General features: G+C 42.3%; 1 protein-coding gene across 1 annotated transcript in view; it reads left to right on the top strand.

Moving 5' to 3' along the window:
• Window positions 1–20409, top strand: part of LTK (leukocyte receptor tyrosine kinase) — a gene marked incomplete at both ends in the record, with an annotated part of 127531 nt that overhangs the window by 90335 nt on the left and 16787 nt on the right. The window contains 10 exons of the mRNA XM_079537441.1: window positions 1077–1216; window positions 5637–5774; window positions 6595–6747; window positions 7891–7991; window positions 9760–9926; window positions 13379–13473; window positions 18373–18474; window positions 18777–18954; window positions 19488–19638; window positions 19933–19957. Of these exons, the coding sequence (XP_079393567.1) occupies window positions 1077–1216; window positions 5637–5774; window positions 6595–6747; window positions 7891–7991; window positions 9760–9926; window positions 13379–13473; window positions 18373–18474; window positions 18777–18954; window positions 19488–19638; window positions 19933–19957 (1250 nt within the window). The remainder of the gene's footprint in view (window positions 1–1076; window positions 1217–5636; window positions 5775–6594; window positions 6748–7890; window positions 7992–9759; window positions 9927–13378; window positions 13474–18372; window positions 18475–18776; window positions 18955–19487; window positions 19639–19932; window positions 19958–20409) is intronic.

The raw sequence follows: 20409 nt of genomic DNA, 5'->3' as shown, positions 1-20409 counted from the left end.
CTTAGGGCTCTGATTCAAAAGAGCTGCCAGTACACACGAACAGTTGTTTAAGATATTAGTCTTCTCTCAGAGGCCCACTGAGACCTAGTGTTCTTCTAGTGGCAGGGAATACGGTGCATCTTTCTCAGATGTGATGTTTCAGAAGTTGGTTTATTGACTTAGCCAGTGGTTGTACTTCATTTTGAAATACTAGGCTGTAAACTGCAAGATTCAGAGTGTGCGGCTTGTAAACCATATACAATTAAGGTGCAGAAATGAAGCGAGTCATTGTTTTCAACTGTGGGCAGTAATCTCTTTAGTTGCTAACATAAACACAACACCAGTTTTGAATCATGGGCTGGCTGCTGTGGATTCCTGTGCTTAGGATTATGATAACAGTGGTGATGCTTAGGGGCTGTGTTGTAGCTTGGTGGAGGTAGTGGAACTCATTGGTTATAAGGTCTTGTATGCTTAGTAGGTAAATGCAAAAGATGCAGAGACTGTCCTTATCTCCAGTGGCTTGTTGAACCAGTTGGTTTAAGGCCCACTGATTTTTTGGAGGCCAAGTGGATGCAATGGAATGATAAACAAAGCATCGTCATTTTTGTTTGTTTGTTTGTTTTTAAAGATTGTTAGGAATATTGTAGGGTTTTTTTATCTACACCTGGGTACCCTGACTCCTGATAGACTGATTTGAGTGAGATACATTGAAAATTCCCATTGAATGTCGTTGTCTAGCTTTCAATGCCTAGCAACCATCTTCAAAATTAGAGTGCATGCCACCATCCATCTTTCTCTGAACTGCTACAATCACTCTACAGTTGAGATATTTTTGATGTCTCAGAGTTATGCTGTATGTTGTGTGGAGAAATGTAAGTTACAACAATAGGAGCTGAGAAAAAGATAACTGAATATGAACTTTTTAGGTAGAATGTCATTTGTTTTAAATTAATGTCTGCTATGTTGTACTTTATATTCAATTCCTTCCCCATGTTAATACCATCGCTTCTATTTGGTGCAGTATAGAATCTGTGCTAGATATTCTGTGGACTCCAGCATGCTTTTTGCGCATCTGATATCTCCTTGTTGTATTCTAGGGTGAAATGGAAATCCATGATGGCTCAGATTGGCCAAATAGAAAGACCTTTTAAAATCACCTTGCTGTATTCGAACTGTGGAGCACGAGAGGCTGGACTCCTGGCAGTGGGCTCCTTGCAGCTCACAAACTGCTTCCATGGTACGTTGCAATACAGTCAGTTTTGGAATAATCAAATGCAGTCATAAAAGAGAGCAGCATCCTCACAAAAAATGGTGAGCATGATTAAAGATTTGGTCAGATAGGACATACATGAAAGCTGCGTGTCCTTTATGATTTTTGGCAGTGCTTACCTGTCAAGGGTCATATTTGAATGTATTTTGTGTGCACATGTGCACACGCTCAGAAAGCAGAGTTGAAGTGCAAAATTGAACTGATTTTGCACAGAATCACAGAATGGCCAGGTTTGGAAGGGACCTCAAGGATCATGAATCTCCAGCCCCCCTGCCACATGCAGGGCCATCAACCTCCCCATTTAATACTAGACCAGGCTGCCCAGGGCCCCATCCAATCTGGCCTTGAACACCTCCAGGGACGGGGCATCCACAACCTCTCTGGGCAGCCCATTCCAGCACCTCACCACTCTCTCTGTAAAGAATTTCCCCCTGACATACAGCCTAAATCTCCCCTCCCTCTCCTTAAAACCACTTCCCCTTGTGCTGCAGTTATCAACCCTTTCAAAGAGTTGATTCCCCTCCTATTTGTAGGCTCCCTTTAGGTACTGAAAGGCTGCAATGAGGTCACCCCGCAGGCTTCTTTTCTCCAGGCTGAACAAGCCCAGCTCCCTCAGCCTGTCCTCACAGGGGAGGTGCTCCAGTCCTGTGATCATCTTTGTGGCCCTCCTCTGGACCCTCTCCAACAGCTCCCTGTCTTTCTTGTACTGGAGGCTCCAGACCTGGACGCAGTATTCCAGATGGGGCCACACAAGAGCAGAGTAGAGGAGGACAATCACCTCCCTGTCCATGCTGGCCACCCCTCTTCTGATGGAGCGCAGGACACCATTTGCCTTCTGAGCTGCAAGGGCACACTGCTGGCTCATGTTAAGTTTTTCATCTGTCAAGACCCCCAGGTCCTTCCCTGCAGGGCTGCTCTCAAGGACCGCTCCTTCCAGTCTGTATGGATGCCTGGGATTCCTCCGGCCCAAATGCAAAACTCTGCACTTTGCCGTGTTGAACCTCATCAGGTTCACCTGGGCCCACCTTTCCAGCCTATCAAGATCACTCTGAATGGCATCTCTTCCTTCTACTGTGTCAACCGCACTACTCAGCTTGGTGTTGGTGTCGTCAGCAAACTTGCTGAGGGTGCACTCGATTCCGTCATTGATGTCACTGACAAAGATGGTAAAGAGCACCGATCCCAAGACAGCCCCTGGGAGACACCGGCCGTGTCTCCATTACTGGCCTCCACCTGGACGTAGAGCCATTGATGACAACCCTCTGTCTGTGTCCTTTCAAACAGTTTCCTATCCACTGGGTGGTCCACCCATCAAATCCACATCCCTCCAATTTGGAGATAAGGATGTGGTGGGGAACCATGTCAAAGGCCTTGTTCAAGTCCAGGTATATGACATTGGTCGCCTTCCCCTTGTCCACTGATGCCGTCACTCCATCACAGAAGGTCACCAGATTGGTCAACCATGACCTTCCCCTCGTGAAGCCATGCTGGCTGTCTTGGCTCACACGCTCATTCCTCATGTGTTCCCGCTTGTCATCCAGGATGATCTGTTCCATGATCTTCCCAGGTACAGAGGTGAGACTCACTGGCCTGCAGTTCCCAGGCTCCTCCTTGCTCCCTTTCTTGTAAATGGGAGTGATGTGACCCTTCCTCCAGTCATCCGGGACCCCACCTGACAGCCACGACTTTTCAAATATGATGGAGAGCGGCTCAGCAGCCACCTCAGCCAGCTCCTTCAGAACCCTGGGATGCACGCTACCTGGCCCCATAGACTTGTACACATTCAGTCTCATGAGGCGGTCTCGGACCTGCTCTGTCCTCACAGTGGGTGGAGTTTTACCACCCTGGTCCGCACCTAGAAGTTTAGGGATGCAGGCCTTAGGGACATGAGAAGTACTGGAATCCTGGCTACCAAGTGAAGACTGAGGCAGAGAACTCATTCAGTACCTCAGCCTTCTCTTCATCCGTGGAAGCCAGTTCTCCTTTACATTTACCAAAGGAGCACACTTGCTGTGGCCTGTCTCTTCTGGCCAATGTACCTGTAGAAAGTCTTCCTATTGTTTTTCACGTACCTGGCCAAGTTCAGTTCTGCCTGCGCCTTGCCTTTCCTGATCCCATGTCTGCAAGTCCGGACGGCATCCCTGTAGTCTCCCCAGGTGACACAGCCTTGTTTTCTGAGCTTGTATGCACCTTTCTTCGCCCTCAGTGTCCTCAGCAAGTCCTTACCGAGCCACGCCAGCTTCCTACCTCCTCTGCCCGCTTTCTTATTCAGAGAGATGGAGAGCTCTTGTGCTCTCTGGAAGGCATCCTTGAAGAGTAGCCAGCTCTCCTCAACATCTTTGTTTTTAAAGATAGCATCCCAGGGGATCTTGGCCAACAGTCCATTGAACAGCTTAAAGTTCCCTCTCCCAAAGTTCAGGGTCCTGATGCCACTCTTTGCCAGGCCCACATCCCTCGAGATCACAAACTCAACTGGGGTGTGGTCACTGCAGCCCCGGCTGCCTCCAATTTGCTTTGCACTGACGCTCATACAAATGTATAAGAAAGTAACAGGGCTCATGCTGGATCCAGCAATAGGGATGGAAAGAAGTCTCTGCCTAGGATATTTTAGCGTTTACTGTTTTTCTTTCTCAAATAGTAACAAAAGGCTACCCAGTGTCACTTAAGCTTTTTCTGTGCTGGGGCTCTATCTTGCAAATTTATGAAGAAAAGCAACTCTGGTCTGCAGCCTGTGGTGTCTATTTACCACTGCCTGGCTCAAAACTTCTGTCCAAAATGAAAATAATTTGAATGTAATTTATGCAAAGTACTGAGTGCTCAGCTCAGAAATGATCGATTTTACCTACCATTTTCAGACCTGTTGCCAAGGTCATGCAAGTGATCCTCAGTACATATGCAGAACCCTGCTAATGTCATTCAGGCTTCTGGGAAGTGTATGAGTCTGCTGGTGCAGGCAGCCTGTAAGTTGGAGACATAATCATCTTCACTTCCTGGTTTTCATCCATTAATATAATGCTATTGCTTCTGTTTTGCAGACACTGTAGAATTAGCTTTGAATAGAAATGTAAGAGCTAGAAAGTTTCAAATGTAAGAATACTTCACAGAGCTGTTTCATCATATATCATGAGATTGCTTTAAATCATACTAGAGATTTAATTTTATTGCAGTCAATCTTTTAATTTAACAGATAATATACTTGTAATGCAATGCTTTTCACAGTCTTGGAATTTTTGAGGGGATGCACACAGCCTGAAGCATTGTGCTAAATCTCCAAAGTGCCCTTAAACAAGCTGTTGCATGTGCCCAACACAACACAGTACCCTGAAGAAATGATGTTTCAGATGTTCTTTCATCCTCCTCCTGGGGTTTTCTTTCTAAGCTCTGCATTTTTTCCAGAGCAGTAACAATTGTAATGGAACATCTGTGCAGAGCTCTGCTAACAGGGAACAGGTCCAGAAGAGACTTTCACACACCTGCAGATCCACAACAAATCTGTGCACGCACATATCCACAGGACAGGCTTGGTACACTGAGTCATGATTTCAGAAAATATCACACTTAAAAATTGTATGCAGCCTGTTGGTGAGTACTCATGTGACTAGTTCAGTACTCCTGGAGTGTAGCTGGATAGGCAGGTTGGGGTGCATGAGTGAGCCGGCCTGCTGAGGAAACACCTTTCATCACGGGGTGGATGCCACAAAGATGGCATAACAATATGTCAGCAACACAAGTATTAATTGAGCCTGATTCTCGATTGGCCATAACAATGTGTCCATCAGGCCCAGAGCTAAGTGCACATTGCTGCCTCCAGCAGCAGTGTCGTGCAGCATGCCTCTGCTGGCTGACAGGTGCATGATCACATGTGCAGGACAGAAGAATCACAGAATTACAGAATCACAGAATTGTAGGGGTTGGAAGGGACCTCCAGAGATCATGGAGTCCAACCCCCCTGCTAAAGCAGGTTCCCTACACCAGGTCACACAAGTAGGCATCCAGGCAGGTCTTGAACATCTCCAAAGAAGGAGACTCCACAGCCTCCCTGGGCAGCCTGTTCCAGTGAACTCACCATATAGAAAAATGTAGGATCCTCAGTAAAAACAAAATAAAAATCTGATTGCCTGAAGATGGCACAAACACAGCAGAAGCTAGTGTGTGCAGGAAAGAGTAAGGAGCAATGAATTTGGTCTGTGTGAGAGCTGAGGCAATCTTGGGAATCTCATGCTGGATAGGAACCTGCATGACAAAGAGCACAGCTAAGTATCATTTATCACCCAGAGGACAATTTCTGAGGTCATGTGTGTGAAGGCTGATGCACGTGCAGGAATATATATATATACATTCTGCTGATTCATTTCTGAGCTTTTTTTTTTTTTCTTTTTTTCTTTAGATAAAGAAAACCCAGATCTTTCTATATATAACAAAGGCTCTTCCTTCCCCTGCCTTCACGGAGGCTGTGTTAGCCACTTACAAATCTGTGAATTCATCAGTGATTGCCCTACCAAAGAAGTAGAAGGAGTAAGATGTGGTGAGTGTATGGCATGGCATTTCGTGGGAACCTTCATCCTGTTACAATAATCAGTTTAGAATAAAATACAGGTTAAATTGATTCTATTTCTAGATTAATTCATTATTAAGCCTCCTATAATAATTTAGACTGTTTTTATTATTTTATTATCAAGATTTTTCTTGAAAATTCATTCCATATAGGATAAAATTGATTTATTATTATTTTTAATATTGCAATAAGACATTCAGTGACCTGTATTTCATAGTCACTGCTGCTTCAGAGGAAAGCAAAATCTTATTTACACATTTCTGGCTGGTGGATGAGAAACTACCAACAGGATCAATCACAAAGCTGTCCTTCCTAGATGTGCAAGTTCTCATCTTGCATATCCTGACAAAGAAAGACTCTGAACAAGTACATTTAGTACTGAGAAACATTATTTGTTTGGGTGTTTTGTTTTTTTTTTTTTGTCAATTATAGTGACAAAGACATAGAATAATCTGTTGACTGCCTTTCGCAGAAAGCCTCATGATGTCTATAATTTAATATATAGTAGGGCTTTTACAAATATGTGGAGTGATTTACCACTCTTGACTGTGGGAGTTGCTGTTTTCAGTGACAGAACTGCAGTGTAACAGCTCCAGTAGCAAAAAAATGTTGACTTTTTTTGATGACTATGGAAATAAACAAATGAGACCTATTGATATTCTGACACTGAAAGACAGTATAAGTGGGATAGTTTCAAGAACTATAGTAAATTTTGACTTTTTCTGCTGTTTGCCTTCTTCCATAATCAGGTTTCTTCTATTTTCCTGCATTTTCTTATGGTCCATTGTAGATAGTCTCCCAGAAGGTTCACATTGCTCTTTTGAAGAGGGTTCATGTGGCTGGACACTGAATGAAACTGCAGCATTTCCTTGGTCTATCAGTGGCTTTAATGAAATGATTCACAATGGTTCATTTGTAGGGTCTACCTTGCAAGCCACTGCAGGTAGGGTCTTCGTAGTTCTTTCTTAGTCTGCCTTTCTGTGAGTGCATGTTTTATGTGTGCCTGTACAAGTGTGCCAGCATGCATGTGAATGAGTCTTGAACTTAGGGGTGTGGGGTTTTTTTAATTAGTTTAAAATGTTTGGCATTCTTCTTTCCAAAACAAATTTATCATCAGTATTGTCTAGAATAACTTTAAATGTATTTATTTAAATAATTTTAAAGTTTAAAACTAACTTCTGATCACAAAACAAAACTTGATATGAAATCTTTTATGGAAAATTTAACATAGAACTTTAGGAGTCTAGAATGTCTTCACCTTTGAAAAGAATTATATGATGAATTCTTTCCCCTCTGTATATACCTCTTCCCTCCTTGCTCTTATGAGATAGGCAATTGCAGAATACTTCAGCTGCAGCATCACAAAGTAAAAATTGCCTTACAAAACTAAGCATCTTGTAAAACACAAATTTTTTGGAGACTCTTGTCAGACTCTGCTGGTGGGTTATAAAGAGAATCACATCTAAGTCTGTCCCAAGATGAAGTGATAATAAACATTTTGTTCTGTAGAATACCACGGGGGGGGGGAAACAAAAAGAAAAGAAGGTCTGATAATTCCCAGAACTGTCTGCTTTTTAAATAAGCAGGGAAGCCAAATTCTGACATGTTCATACTTGAAGTCAGAAGCTGAGTTTTGATTCAGTTCCCTATCAAAGTAGAGAGTGCTCATGTGAGAGTCCTGTTTGTCTCTTGAGAGCTCATACAAACTCTTACTAGGAACAAAGACTATAAATAAGCTCTACTGGCACCATATTTGTCTTAGCAAGTTGTTGATGCTCATGGTGTAAGTATTAGGGCTGATCAAAGAACTCAGAGTAGACTGCTGTGAACCACTGTATGGAAATGTACTTGAGTGGCTCTGAGGTTCGGACACTCTACTTGTGTTGCAGAGAAGGGTTTGGGATATTGACTTTTGTGCTGCTGAAATCTACTAGTGTATTCACTGTAGTTTGCTAATAAATGGACTCTTAAGCCTTGTTTCTATCATGTCCTCCTACTTACACTGTGCTTCAGAACAATGATGTTAAAGTATTTTGAAAGTATTAAAAAATATATATTTTTTTCTAATTAACTTTTCTGTCCACAGGACACTTCCTCTATCTGCGAGCAGATAGCAATCAGACAAATGGCATCGCCAAGGCTTTCAGTACCAGCTTGCCAGCTGGTATTGCTACTGAAGATCACCAGGTATCTCCTTCTGCCTAAGCACCTTTTGGAGCTAATTCTCAGGCTGTACACTGTTTTTGCAATGTGCCTCTGTGCAGTGTATGATACACAACAAAGCACTTTACTGTACTAGGAGTATACTGCCTAACTAGCTGCTTGTTCAACGCCAGAAAGAAGAGAGGAGGGGCATTCCCAGTAAATAAGAGCAGCAGTGCTGAATTAGCTCTTAAATACAGAAAAACTCCCTAGCTTGGGTGTATAGACCATTCCCCTGAAGTGTTCCCATGCCTGAATTGTACTGGGTGGCCTTAGATGTAGGAGAGAGAGTTGGCCGTCTGAGCCTGTTCAGCCATTCAGTATGCGTGCTGCTGAGACTTTCTTCCTAAATTCTGCATGATTTTGGGATGGATTAGGAGCATGAAATCTGTGGGGCATTAGACCTTCCAGGAATAGATGAAGATAATAAACTGTTCGTGTTCTTCAGAAACTTCAACAGATGAAGCCAACCTGGTGTGGATAAAATCACATATCCTGCCTTCAGCCTAGATCCCTGCAAAATGTAAGGGGAGCTTCAAGATGCTGAAACCAAAAATATTTAAATAATATTGCACTCCTATCACTTAGGAAAATTAAGTTGCAAGCTTGAGCTGGAGTCCAGCTCTGCCAGGGGAAAACAGAAAGCTTTGATGCCTCCTAATTAGAGCTGGCAAAAGAAATACAGTGCAGGTGCCAAAAATATATCTTCACCATTTATATTTATAAATTCAGGTTAAGTTTGCTGAATAGTTCCAACAAAATAAAATGTGCCTGGAGCTAGGTTCACAAAACTGGGAGCAGTAAGTGTTGGTCATGGGCATCATACAGGAAATCCAGACCCAGTCTCTCCTTCACTGACACAGATTTGAATACCCATTTAAAGAGCAAGGAACTTCTGTTGTTGTGTACGTGTGTGTGTACTCCATCTCCTGATTGAGCTCTCATTAATACAAAGAGCAGCTGAGTGCTCCAGGCATCACTGGAAATGGCAGTTTTCTCTTGATCTGTGACAAATTGTCAGTGGTGCCCCACAGAGAGAGGAAGGAGTCCTGCTTCAAAATATTCTTCGGTCTGCTGATGAGATTGCTTACCTGCCACATCAGTGCTATGGTTCAGGTGGTGTCTATGACTTGGGGCAAGTATATAGACTGGAGTTTCCTGTCTGTGGAGATGGCCTCTTTGCTCATTTCCTGGGTATTTGTGGCAAGGTAGTCCTCTCCTTGCAATAGTTTTGTGCTATATAATGCCTAGGTGTGGATTGAGCCACACCAGTGCAACACATTAATATGAATGATTACAATGGGAAACCTTAGAAGATTTGAACTCTTTCAAATCTTTTGACAGGAGTCTTTTGGCTGGTGAGAACACTGAGAAAGAATGTATTTAGGATTGCTTTTCTGCAGTATTCCAACCCTAGTAGAAACATTTAATGATAAAGCTTTTCTTGACTTTAAGCTTGTGTTCCTCTGCTTTGTTACTTATTGCTCCTGAAGAAGATAACAATCACCCAAATAATATCTGAGGCCACTGATATAGTTGTTAGAGTCTGAGAACACAAGTGTCAGTTGAGGTCTCCAACAAGAAAATTCTGTGCTAGGAACAACGATGGAATCACACAAAAGCACTGGGGGTGTTAGTGGTATGTGTGATTAAAGCTTGAGCCACAGTCTCATATTCTGAAGGGGGGAGTAGTAAGTACTATCTCCTATTTATCAGAGGATACCATTCTTTTTTTCCTTTTGCTCTGTTACAGATCCAATTCTCAGTGCATGTTTTTGGCAGCTACAATGGTACCATCTCCTTCTCTGTCAGGGAAGAAAAAAATGGAGTTCCAGTTACCTTGCCAATGTGGGAAAGAGCAGGGAGCTGGAGCGATCATTGGTTTCTCATCACTTTACCAATGCCAGTGCTTCAGAACAGGTAAGAACACCATGAGCAGCACCCAGAGATATCCCTACAGATTTTGTAAATTATTAGGGCCTTCATTGAGAAGTATCACTTTCATTTTTGCCTTTTTCCAAACCTATTACTACTGACAAAATTAGAGGAGTACAGCAATTCTGCTTGCTGAGGAAGTCTTCTGTCTTCCTCCTCCATTCTGTGTCAGTCAATTTCAAGCTATGAAATGGTGTTGACAGCAAGTTATTCTGCACAATACAAATCATTTTTAAATTGCTCCAATCTGTTTCTTGCATTTTCCTCAAGCAGGTCTGTCTCATATCACACTTAAGACCAAAAAAAAAAAAAAAAAAAAAATCAATCTCAAACTCTATGTGATATTATAAATGTAAAAAGATCTACCTACTATTGGCATTAAGCACTGTCTTAAAACTTCATGGATTAGAGGGTTTGAGGGGATTGCTTTTAACTGGAAATGTTCTCAGCATCTTTTTGTAAAAAGTTAAGGGATTTGGGTCTGAAGTGGTAGCAATTCAGATCCAATCAGCAGCAAAACAGGAAGTGGGGAAGGAGAATGTTATCCCACCCTTTTTCCTGCTTTAATTTTGTGATTACCTTTGGTCACAGCTTCAGTGTATGCTCCTTCAGAATACCATAGGTCTGCAAACTGGCAGTGTAGTATATGTCCTTGCCTGACAGTCTGGAGCCCTGTGGATAAGCATGTATTTAGTTCTGTGTATTTAAAATATGACCAGTGAATTTGTCCAGAATAGCTCTTTCCCTCAGGCATTTTCATTTGGACCTAGCCGGAGCAGAGTCTTTTGGGCTTTTTGAAGTTGTTAAAGAGCTTCTGCTTCCTCTAATAAATGGTTCCCTATTTTTTTTTGTCTGCAAAGCCTCCAATTTTTGTGTCAGACCTCAGTTCTGAAGGGAAATTGATCTGAAGGGAAATGGATGTGGCAGGATGGAAAGGACACCAAATGGCTTTAGGGAGCACTAGCCAGCACTTTCTGAGGACTTAAAAAAAAAAAAAAAAAAAAAAAAAAAATTCCAGTACTGTTAAACTTGAGATAGTTGAACACCCAGACAGAACAAAAAGGTAGCTCGTGGTGTGTGCATGTTTCAAACTGAATGAGGGAAAGTCCCTTCCAACTCAAACGATTCTATGATTCTATTACAGTCTGTCCCTGCCCTCCTGCTTCCTACTCTCCTGGTCAATTCTCGTGCTATTTTATTTAGATGACCCCAGACCTATCATCAAAGTTTATTCTCAATTTTTCTACTCCATTGCCTACTTGTTTCTTTCTGTAAATCACAGGCCCAAACCCCATATGTTTATGTCCTACCTCTGGAAATCAGTTTAGCTAATTTTTCTCCTGTTTGTCCAGATTCAGTAAAGGAAAAAATGGGTACAAAAGAGGGGGAAATATGTGCTTTTTAGCACTATCTTGTCCAAACAAACTCACTTTTTAGGAGAGAAAAACACACAATTTGTTGATCAGCATCCCAGCTGGGCACTTGGAAATCTGTTCCTGGTGGTCAGCTGGCAGGTTCTCTCACTTGGTTCACATACACAAGGAAAAAATGTTGCTATCAGAAGAGAAGCAGGCAGACAGGAGACCAGACAGAAGAGAAATTGAGAAGGCTATATGTTAGAGTCAATAAAATGAATTCAATGAGCAGGGACACTGGAAACCCCTCTGGCTAGCAAGCACAGAGTTCAAAAGGCAAATTCTTCTTTTTCTGAAGTTAGAAGGAATGGGAGGCATGCAGAGCCCAGCACTTGTGAGATATCTCTTCTTATGCACTTGGGGATGAGAGTCATTCCCCAGGTACCCACTTATACTCAGCTAGAACAGAAATTGATCTTACAGCACAATGTCATGGTCCTTCTGTTCTGACTATGGACCAGATGCAGTATCTTGACCGAACAAAGGGTATGCTGACGTGTCTTCAGAAAGGATTAAACTGTGATGCTGTATCTTTGGCCGTGGATCCTAGAAGTCTCTAATCCTGGGCTCAGGTTACTGTGAGTTTTATCGTCCATCAAATGCTCTGGCTAGTTGCTGCATTGGACTGATGTGCAAGGTCTGAAAATGCAGAGGTACTGCTGAAAAGAGAGGCTTCTGTAGGAAGGTGATTCCCATTGGGTAAACTCCTCTGCTAACCGCATTGCTAAGAGAGTGATCATCCAAGGAACACATTATTTGAATTTGCTGTGCCAACACTTATCCCAGAAGGTTCAGATCCTGTATGTATGAAAGCTTTTATTTGATGCACAAGGGACTATTCTTGAGAATCAGAATCTTCAAGATTCAACTTTACAACATTATATTAACTGTGGATGCCAGTTTGTGGTTTATGCAGGTGCCAGAGCACTGGCACAGTCTGCCCACAGAGGCTGTGGGTCTCCTCCTTAGTGATACCCAGAAACCTCTGGGCATCCTGCTCAGAGTGTCTCTGCTTGAGCAGGGGTTGGCCCATACACACAGGTGCCTTCCAATCTCAGCCACTCTGCGATTCTGTGATATGTATCAACATTTGGTTGGTGGACGGAATATGCACGTTGTACTTTACTGCCAGTAATCTGGGACAAGAAAGTACTGATAGGCAGGTCAGTACTTCATCATAAATCATGATGAAGCGTTGTCAGTGACAGCAGTAGAGGTCTTCTCCATGTGTCTTTAATAAGCTGTAAATAGGCTGGACATCAGGCATCTGTTTATTTCTGAAGTTTAATGAAAAACAATTTACTCCTATCTATTAGAAGAAGGTCCTTCTGTTCATTTTCCTTCCTTCTTCTGAATTCAGAATGTGGCAATGCTCATGGGGCATGACAGGCTTCTAGATAAGTAGTTAACATCTGGTCATAGTGGGAAAAGTGAGGTAGCCCAGAATGCAAACACTTTGATGATTTGTGGCTAAAATTTAAAATGGCCTGAATTATCAGCTGAAATAAATTTATGTCACCTTGTTATTTTTCTGGTTACACTGGCCAACACTCAGGTTTAAGACTGCTGTCTTTCTGGATATTGCTCTGTTTAATTTTTATTTTGGCTGTCTCTTTGGGGATAGAAAAACAGATTAATTTTCCCTTTTCTTTTGCACGGGCCCAATCCCATTACCATCAGTGGTGATTGATAAGGATGGTTGTATATGTATAAATATTTGTGAGGGAGAGCATCTTGTTTTCCTGTGTGTGTGCAGATAGCAGGGGGAGTAGGGTTCTCATGTTTGTTCCACATTAAATGTGACATTATATGAGCATTGGTTGGTCCTACTAACTGTGGGTGTATGAATAGGATTTCTAGCAAGCTCTTATGGCTGTTCAGCAGCTTGTCTAATGGAAAGATTCTAAATTATGATTATCACTATTGGTTTGTAAGAGAACACTGTATTTTTGGGCTCTTGTGGTTGTTGCTGTTTTTTTCCGTCTGCCTCTTTGTCTTTAAATCTTCTGTCTTTTTGCAAAGGTTTCAACTGCAACTCCTGGCAACCTGGGGTTGGAATTCCCAAGCTGACATTGCTATCGACAATATTACATTTGGAATGAACTGCTTTGCTGATGGTGAGCCATGCATGTTACAGAATCCCATAAAGAATTTGGATAGTGTAATAAGCATCCAGCTGATCTGGAATACACTTGCTGTGTTTCTCCCCTGCACCAAGAGTGCACATGAATCATTTATGTTAGCTTTTATATCACAATGCCAATTATCTTAGATCTGCTGAAGATTGTAAGTAGAGGAAATTTTACGTGTGTCAGTTTATTAGTGCTCTTTGTTTTCCCTAATCTGTATCACATAGTTGAAAGCTGCCTGTGTGTCTTGGCAAGAAACTCTTGACTTATTCCTGTGCTTTAAGTGGAAGGATTACATCACACTGCTCTTTAGCAGTCCTCTCTGACCTGTGCACCCTGGCAATTGATAGCTGAAGGGAACTTGCTGAAAACAAAGGGGAAAACAACTATATTTTAGGGGAGGAAAGGAGGAAAACAGAAGAATAAAATGTCTCTCTGGCAGTAAAGTTTAGTTTGTTTTGCCTTGTAGGAGAAGCATCAGATGTCACTGGCAGGTACATACATACTTCTCTTGGCTTCATTACTGTTAATGCTACTGATGACAATGTGCTCCACTGAAGATGAAGCCAGAGCTGATGTCCAAAACATGCTAGCAAAAGAGTTGAATTTCTTCAAGTGGAAAAAGGATGCATACTTGGGAACATTACAAACTACCATCTTTTAGTCTCTGCGGAAAAGACTGATATTCTCTGTTGCTTAAACAAGAAGAGAACATGCAGCACTTCAGTTGTGACTTCTGTTGCAAATGACATGTTCTCTGCTACCTTCAAAAGTCCCCACTTCCGATATGTCAGCACTGAGTGTAGTAGCAGGTCCCTGCAGAGACTGTAGCCTAATGTGAGAAGGTCTGTGTTAAAAGTTTTCCACCATTTAGAGCCCTTTTGTTCTCCTACCTTTGTCCAATTTGGTCTCACATTCTTTGCCCCTTAGTTCCATGGGCACTGAGGACACCATTCAATGAAATGTTGAGCATGCATATATTCATTTAAAATTAAGAGGAAGAGGTGTGCCTTTAGAGCACAGCCATTTATTCACTCCGTTCTTTAACACCCCCGGCTCCCAATACATTGGGTTATGCATGCAGACATTTTGTTTTGAAATGTGAGAAAAGTTCTTAAAGAAACTGAAGGGAGTGATTCCAGGTGCTTGTTGTGTCAACTGCTGTGCACCCAACTTTTGGACTTTACTGCTCTCCTGAGAGCAAATACAGACACTAGAGTACCCGTGGGCATTTTGTTGGTTCTAGTGTATAGTTATATTCTTTGGTAAATAAGTGGGGCATAAAAGACTCTGCAAGAATGTTTTCAGGGCTTGTCTATTAGACTCCACCCAGGTTTCTCCTCACTTTCAATTACTATAAATCTCACTGATGTCCAGGAGAAGCAGCCACTTACCACATCTGGAAGTGTGACCCAGAGTTGCATGACTCATGCAGAAGACAGATATCATGAAGGAAATGATTCTTGGAAGCCCTGCACTTGCCATTGTTCCTTGAATCCTCTCATCAAATTGACGTTTTCTCGCCTCTGAAAGTAACTCCCTTGCATTTATCTTCTCATGATTTTAATTCAGTTAGGTTGCAGAGAAGCCCAGCAGCTCTGCTGTGTTTTCAGTAATGAAATTATTTCTCCCAAGCAAGGAGAGGTTTCAGATGTCAGAGAGAGAGCCAATTAAGATCTAAACAGTGAATTATTTGCATGAGGGCAACAGGAAGGACATACAGCAGGAAGGAAAAATTTGCTGTTTGCGATGATGTAAATATTAATCTCTCCATCTATTTCAATCCCATATTTTGATTTTCTTCAAAATCTAATGCAGACCTTGAAAGCACTGCTTGTATGTATGCAAGCTGGGAAACTAGGTGAAGTTTTCTATATTCCTCAACACGGAGAAGAAAGAATTAGTAATATTTGGAAGGTGGGGGTGGGGGGGGGGAAGGCTGGGGGGAAGTGTAGTGAGGGCAGCTCAAGAGACATCAGTAGAGATGAAAAACAAACAGCCCATTCTTTGGATGGCAGCCCCTGGGCAGGGACAGATGCTTTCCCTGTGAGAAAGGCTAAGTGAAACAATCTTCTGGTTAATAAAATCACCTTGTGTTAAGACAGTGTCACAGATCAGATGGCATGGATCTGATTCGTTGTGAGAACTTTTAAGGGACAGCCATAAAGATCCAAGTATTTTATCCTCTTAACTAAATAGTGCTTTTGTAGAAAGAGATCTGAGTTTCGAGTGTCTAAATATGAAAATGTGGGCTGGCATGACTGTTGTCTTCCTCAATGCTTTCATGGCCACTGCTTTTACCATTAGCTTTTACTGCTCTGAGGATGGTATTGTTCCAATTAAGAGCACAGGTCAGTGGTCCATCAGTGCGCTCCACTGTCCTGGCCAAGGGGTTACTTTTTGATCTCTACATCATTTATGCTCTCTAAAAAGACTGGTTTTTAAATGACAAGACCGTCTGAAGAGAGCTTTTGTATGTGATAACTCTTGTTTTTTACTTTGGAATCCCCAGGCTATGGGGAGCCTGGCCTGCCAGTCTTGTTGTTTTAGGCCAATGGTGTGGGGAGGTTCAAGCTGTTCAGCACAGCCCCATTTGGTTGAGTTAGTAAGGACTGACAAGAAATGCAATTGAATCAGTCGAAGGGCTGGGAAATGGGGACGTTGGTGCAGCTTCCTCATTCTGTGTCCCACTCCAGGACAAGCTGGAGAGGCTTCCAGAAGTGCTTCACCTGCATGAGTGAGGTAAGATCTTTGAGGAGACCGTGCACACTTTGAAGATGCTGCAAGGAACTTTATTCTGATTAATCCTGCCCCAAAATTACTAAATCCTTCTTCATTACAGTCCCAGAAATGGAAATAGGAGCTATTTACTGTAGCTCTGTCTCTGCAGAAGGTTACCTTTCATTTTATGATTTCTACTGTCCATCTTCAGTGTGAAAATCAACAGCATGAGCTAAGTCCTGGAGTGACACAGTTGCTGTTCATGTTTTTCTGATATAAGTATACCTAAACATGAATAATTCTTGTTCCCTTCTGTCCTTGCAGTCAATATTTTGGCTATCAGAAGAGCAAGTAGAAGCTTAAAAAGACTAGAGTAGCAGCCTCTGGCTGCCAGGGTTACACCGTATTTGTAAAAATTACCACCTTCCAAATTCATTTCTGGTGGCATATAAAGGATCAGCTTCCTAAGAATTAATGGCTCATGTGGACAGGCTGATGTTTAGGCTGTCATGCAGCTCTCATGCTGAAAACAGGAGACAGAAGCTTTCTTCTAGTGTGTGAAGGTTCGAGACTGTTTGGAGAAGGAGGAGAGATTGTTTGTTTGGAAACAAAGCATTGCCTTAGGATAGCCAGTTGGGATGCTGCAAACAAAATAAATAAAAATACATGCAGACACACAGACCAAGTCTGTATTTCAGGGATTGATTTACATTCCATCAATCTGGCAAACATAACCAGACTTCTTGTTCATCTCTAACTATCTGAAACTGTTTTGACCTTTGGGATTCATAATTCACTGCAGACCTAGGGAGACTAAGCATCTTTTCTGGCTATGTGTTGCCTTTTTCATTTGGTTTTCCTTCTTGCCTTTGATCCAGATCATTTGTTTTGGGTTAATTTCATTTTTCACTTGCTTGACAACTCCATCCATTGAAGTTCTCTATCTTGCTATGAACAGAGTGTGTCAGTACAAAGCTTTCTTTTACTTCCATCCATCAATGAGCTTTCACACAGACCTGGAGGGAATATTCTCAGGAGTAAAAGCACAGCAAGGTCTCCATGCTTCAATTAGTTATTTGGCCTTTCTGACACAGCTAACAAGTGTGTTAATTATCACTATTTAGAGCAGTGGCTTTGCAGCAGAGATAATTGTCCAGCTGGAATTGAATGAGTCTCTTTTGAATAGTGCATCAAACAGCTGTTAGATTCTCACAACTGGAACAAATGGAAATATTTGTAATGTTTTTCAACTAATGAAAAACGTTCAGTATTAAATTAACTGAGGGCTCATAAAGTGTCTCCTTTTTCTTACAGAGATTTTCTTACAAAGATCTGCATACAGATGGGTATTTTAACTATGGAAACAGGATGCTTGCAGATTATAAATCAAGAGTTATTACTTCTTCCTGTTCTAAGGCAGTTTTGGTTACACATGGTGATCTCAGTGCATTTGGATGCTTTGGCTCAGACTCTGCTTTGAAGACCCTCCTCCCTGAGAAAGGGCTGATTTTTAAAAGCCTATTTTGTAATAGGCTTTTAAAGGCATAAATGTGGCCTTTTGCTCTGTGTTTTTCAGAAAGACTTGTCCAAAAATTTACAGATATTGCCAAGAGTATACTACTGTTTCTCTACTGTCAGTTGACATCATTTTATTTAGCAAATTATTCCTTAAACAAGGTTGGGGGTGGAGGGGTATGAAGGTCATTGGTGAGAGGAGTGATCCGAAGCTGGTTTACCTACCATGACACCGTTAAGAACCACAGATAACATTTTTTGCTATCACGGTCCTTTATGCCTTTGACCAGCAGAGCAGCAGTACTGCTATCTGTTTTCCCATTCTGTGCTTTTCTCGAAGATTCTTGTAACTATAGCCAGTGCAGTTTGCTGCCATAAGCTTATCTTACAGGTGAGCCTCCATGGGATAACACAGGATGTTTGTTCATGTGAAGGCCCTCTGATTTTAGCACAGACAGAGGTAGCAAAGCCAAGATACAGGCACAAGAAAATCAGTTAAAAAAAATGCTGATTGTTTAAAATATTTTTTCTGTCCAAGGTATTATAAACATACCTTAAACAAATGGTCGTGCTGCATTGATTCATGCAAACTTTTAAGTTTTGCCTCTCTTTTTTCTATCATCTTCCTATCCATTCTACAAACTATTACAGGAAGACAGCCAACTCATTTTAGTGGAAAGCGTCAGTATCCACGGGAGATCAGTAGCCCTGATGAGCATCTTCTGAATCCCCTGGAAGAGCCCTCCCTCCCAGGTAAACGATTCAGAACTGAAAGCCTGTCTCTTGCCTATAGGAGGTAGCTTCCTTTTTGTCTCCGTGTGTGATCTGCCTGAGTGGTCAGCACAGCTATAGCGACAGAGCAATGAAATATAATCTTTGCTAAAGTTGTGGAGATCGTGTCAGGTCTGCTTGGCCGTGGGGCAGCGGTTTCCTGAGGTCTAGCTCACCGGTCTGTAAAGAGCAGGAGGTTTTTAAAGAGAAGTGGAGCCCATAAGTAAAGAAGCTTGAAGTAAAAGCAGAAGCTACCTGACTGACTCTGTCTGTTCTGAACACAGGGGACACATCCGTTGTTCTTTGGTGGTTCTCAACATGTGGTGCCAGTGGTCCCCATGGGCCAACTCAAGCTCAGTGTGACAATGCGTACAGGGGCAGCAATGTGTCGGTGATTGTGGTGAAGGAGGGAAGGCTCCGAGGAGTGCAAGTCTGGAGAGTGCCAGCCACAAATCGATACAGGTGTGTATCACAGTGTGTTGATGAGGCAACCATTAAACTACTTTCTGGTTCTGGAATTTCAGCAAATGTAAGTGTAGGACTACCTTTGCTGAGTAGGTGAAGGGATAGAAAAATAAGAAAGAAATAGGAGAGCAGCTCTAAGTTTCTGTGTTTGACCTACTGTTGAAGCATGGGAGGGTGGAGCAGTGACATGGAGGAGATTAGAACAGGAGTGACTGCGGGTGTGTAATCAAATGCAAGTGCTGCTATCATTTTGGACCCAGAGCTTTGATATTTTAGATTTGGCCATACCAGTTCACTCTGTTTGCCTCTGAAATCTGTCTCTAGTGCTCTGGTGTAGCTTATTGATCTTCTTGAGCAGCCTCTGCTGTGTATGTCTCTAGAGAAAGAATGGCCATGAGACACTGCAGTAAGAGCCTGCTCTGGAGCAATGCCTGATTGGGAGTGCAGGCTGGGGAGAACTCACAGATGGAGCTGCTTTAGAAGATGAAAAGTGTAAGATTTGTCTCTTTAATTACACCTTTTTGTTCCAGAATTTCTGCCTATGGAGCAGCTGGAGGAAAGGGAGCCAAAAACCACAATGAGAGGTCCCACGGGGTCTTCATCTCGGCCACCTTCCAGCTGGAGAAAGATGAGCTGCTGTACATCTTAGTGGGGCAGCAGGGGGAGGATGCCTGCCCTGGGGTGAGGGCATAAGTGGGCAGAGACTTTGCAGATATAATTCACTGAGATTCAGTGGGCGGCTTGGGGTTTGGCTGGACTGGTGATGAAAGATAGAAATCCCAGGATCCAGCTCTGAATCCAGTCAGTATGGTAAGAACGAATAAACCAAGTCAGAAAGAATCTCAAAACAAATATGAAGGACTCTGAAAAGAAAATTGACCCCAAAATGTGCAAACACATACAAAACCCACAGGAACTTTGCTTTAAGCTCCTGGTGTTTGAATTCATTATTGGCTTTCTTCTGCTTATTTTAAGAGAGGAGCTACTAGGCAAGAGATGTGTATTCCCACCCTTATTTTTCCACAGCCTGAGTTTCTTTCTGCCTGCCAGGATTTTTGATTATTTTCTGTAATTTATAGAAGCATCTACAAATCCAGAGCAGCATTGTGGCTGCACTTTCTTAGGTACTCTCTAAGCTTAGAGACTAATGTCTAAATCCAAAGCCAACCAAAAATGGTGGGAATCTTCCCACAAACTACAGTGGCCCCTGAGTTGGCATGTGTAATGGCAAAACAAAACATTTGTGATGCGTAGAAATTGCTAACACAAGTGATTATACAGATAGTCCTCTAATACTACACCCAGCAGTGTGAAAGTCTTTGTCACTTAGGCTCAAAAGTTACCTCATCAACAAAAATTCTTTGTTACCACCACATCTTCACATTTTTTTAAGAAATGTGATCTGCCAGACCATGCAGACCTTTCTATTTTCACTTGCATGCAAATCAGAGG

This window comes from Tetrao urogallus, assembly GCF_951394365.1.
Source record: "Tetrao urogallus genome assembly, chromosome: 6".
NCBI lineage: Eukaryota > Metazoa > Chordata > Aves > Galliformes > Phasianidae > Tetrao > Tetrao urogallus.
This window is presented reverse-complemented; position numbering and strand designations above follow the sequence as displayed.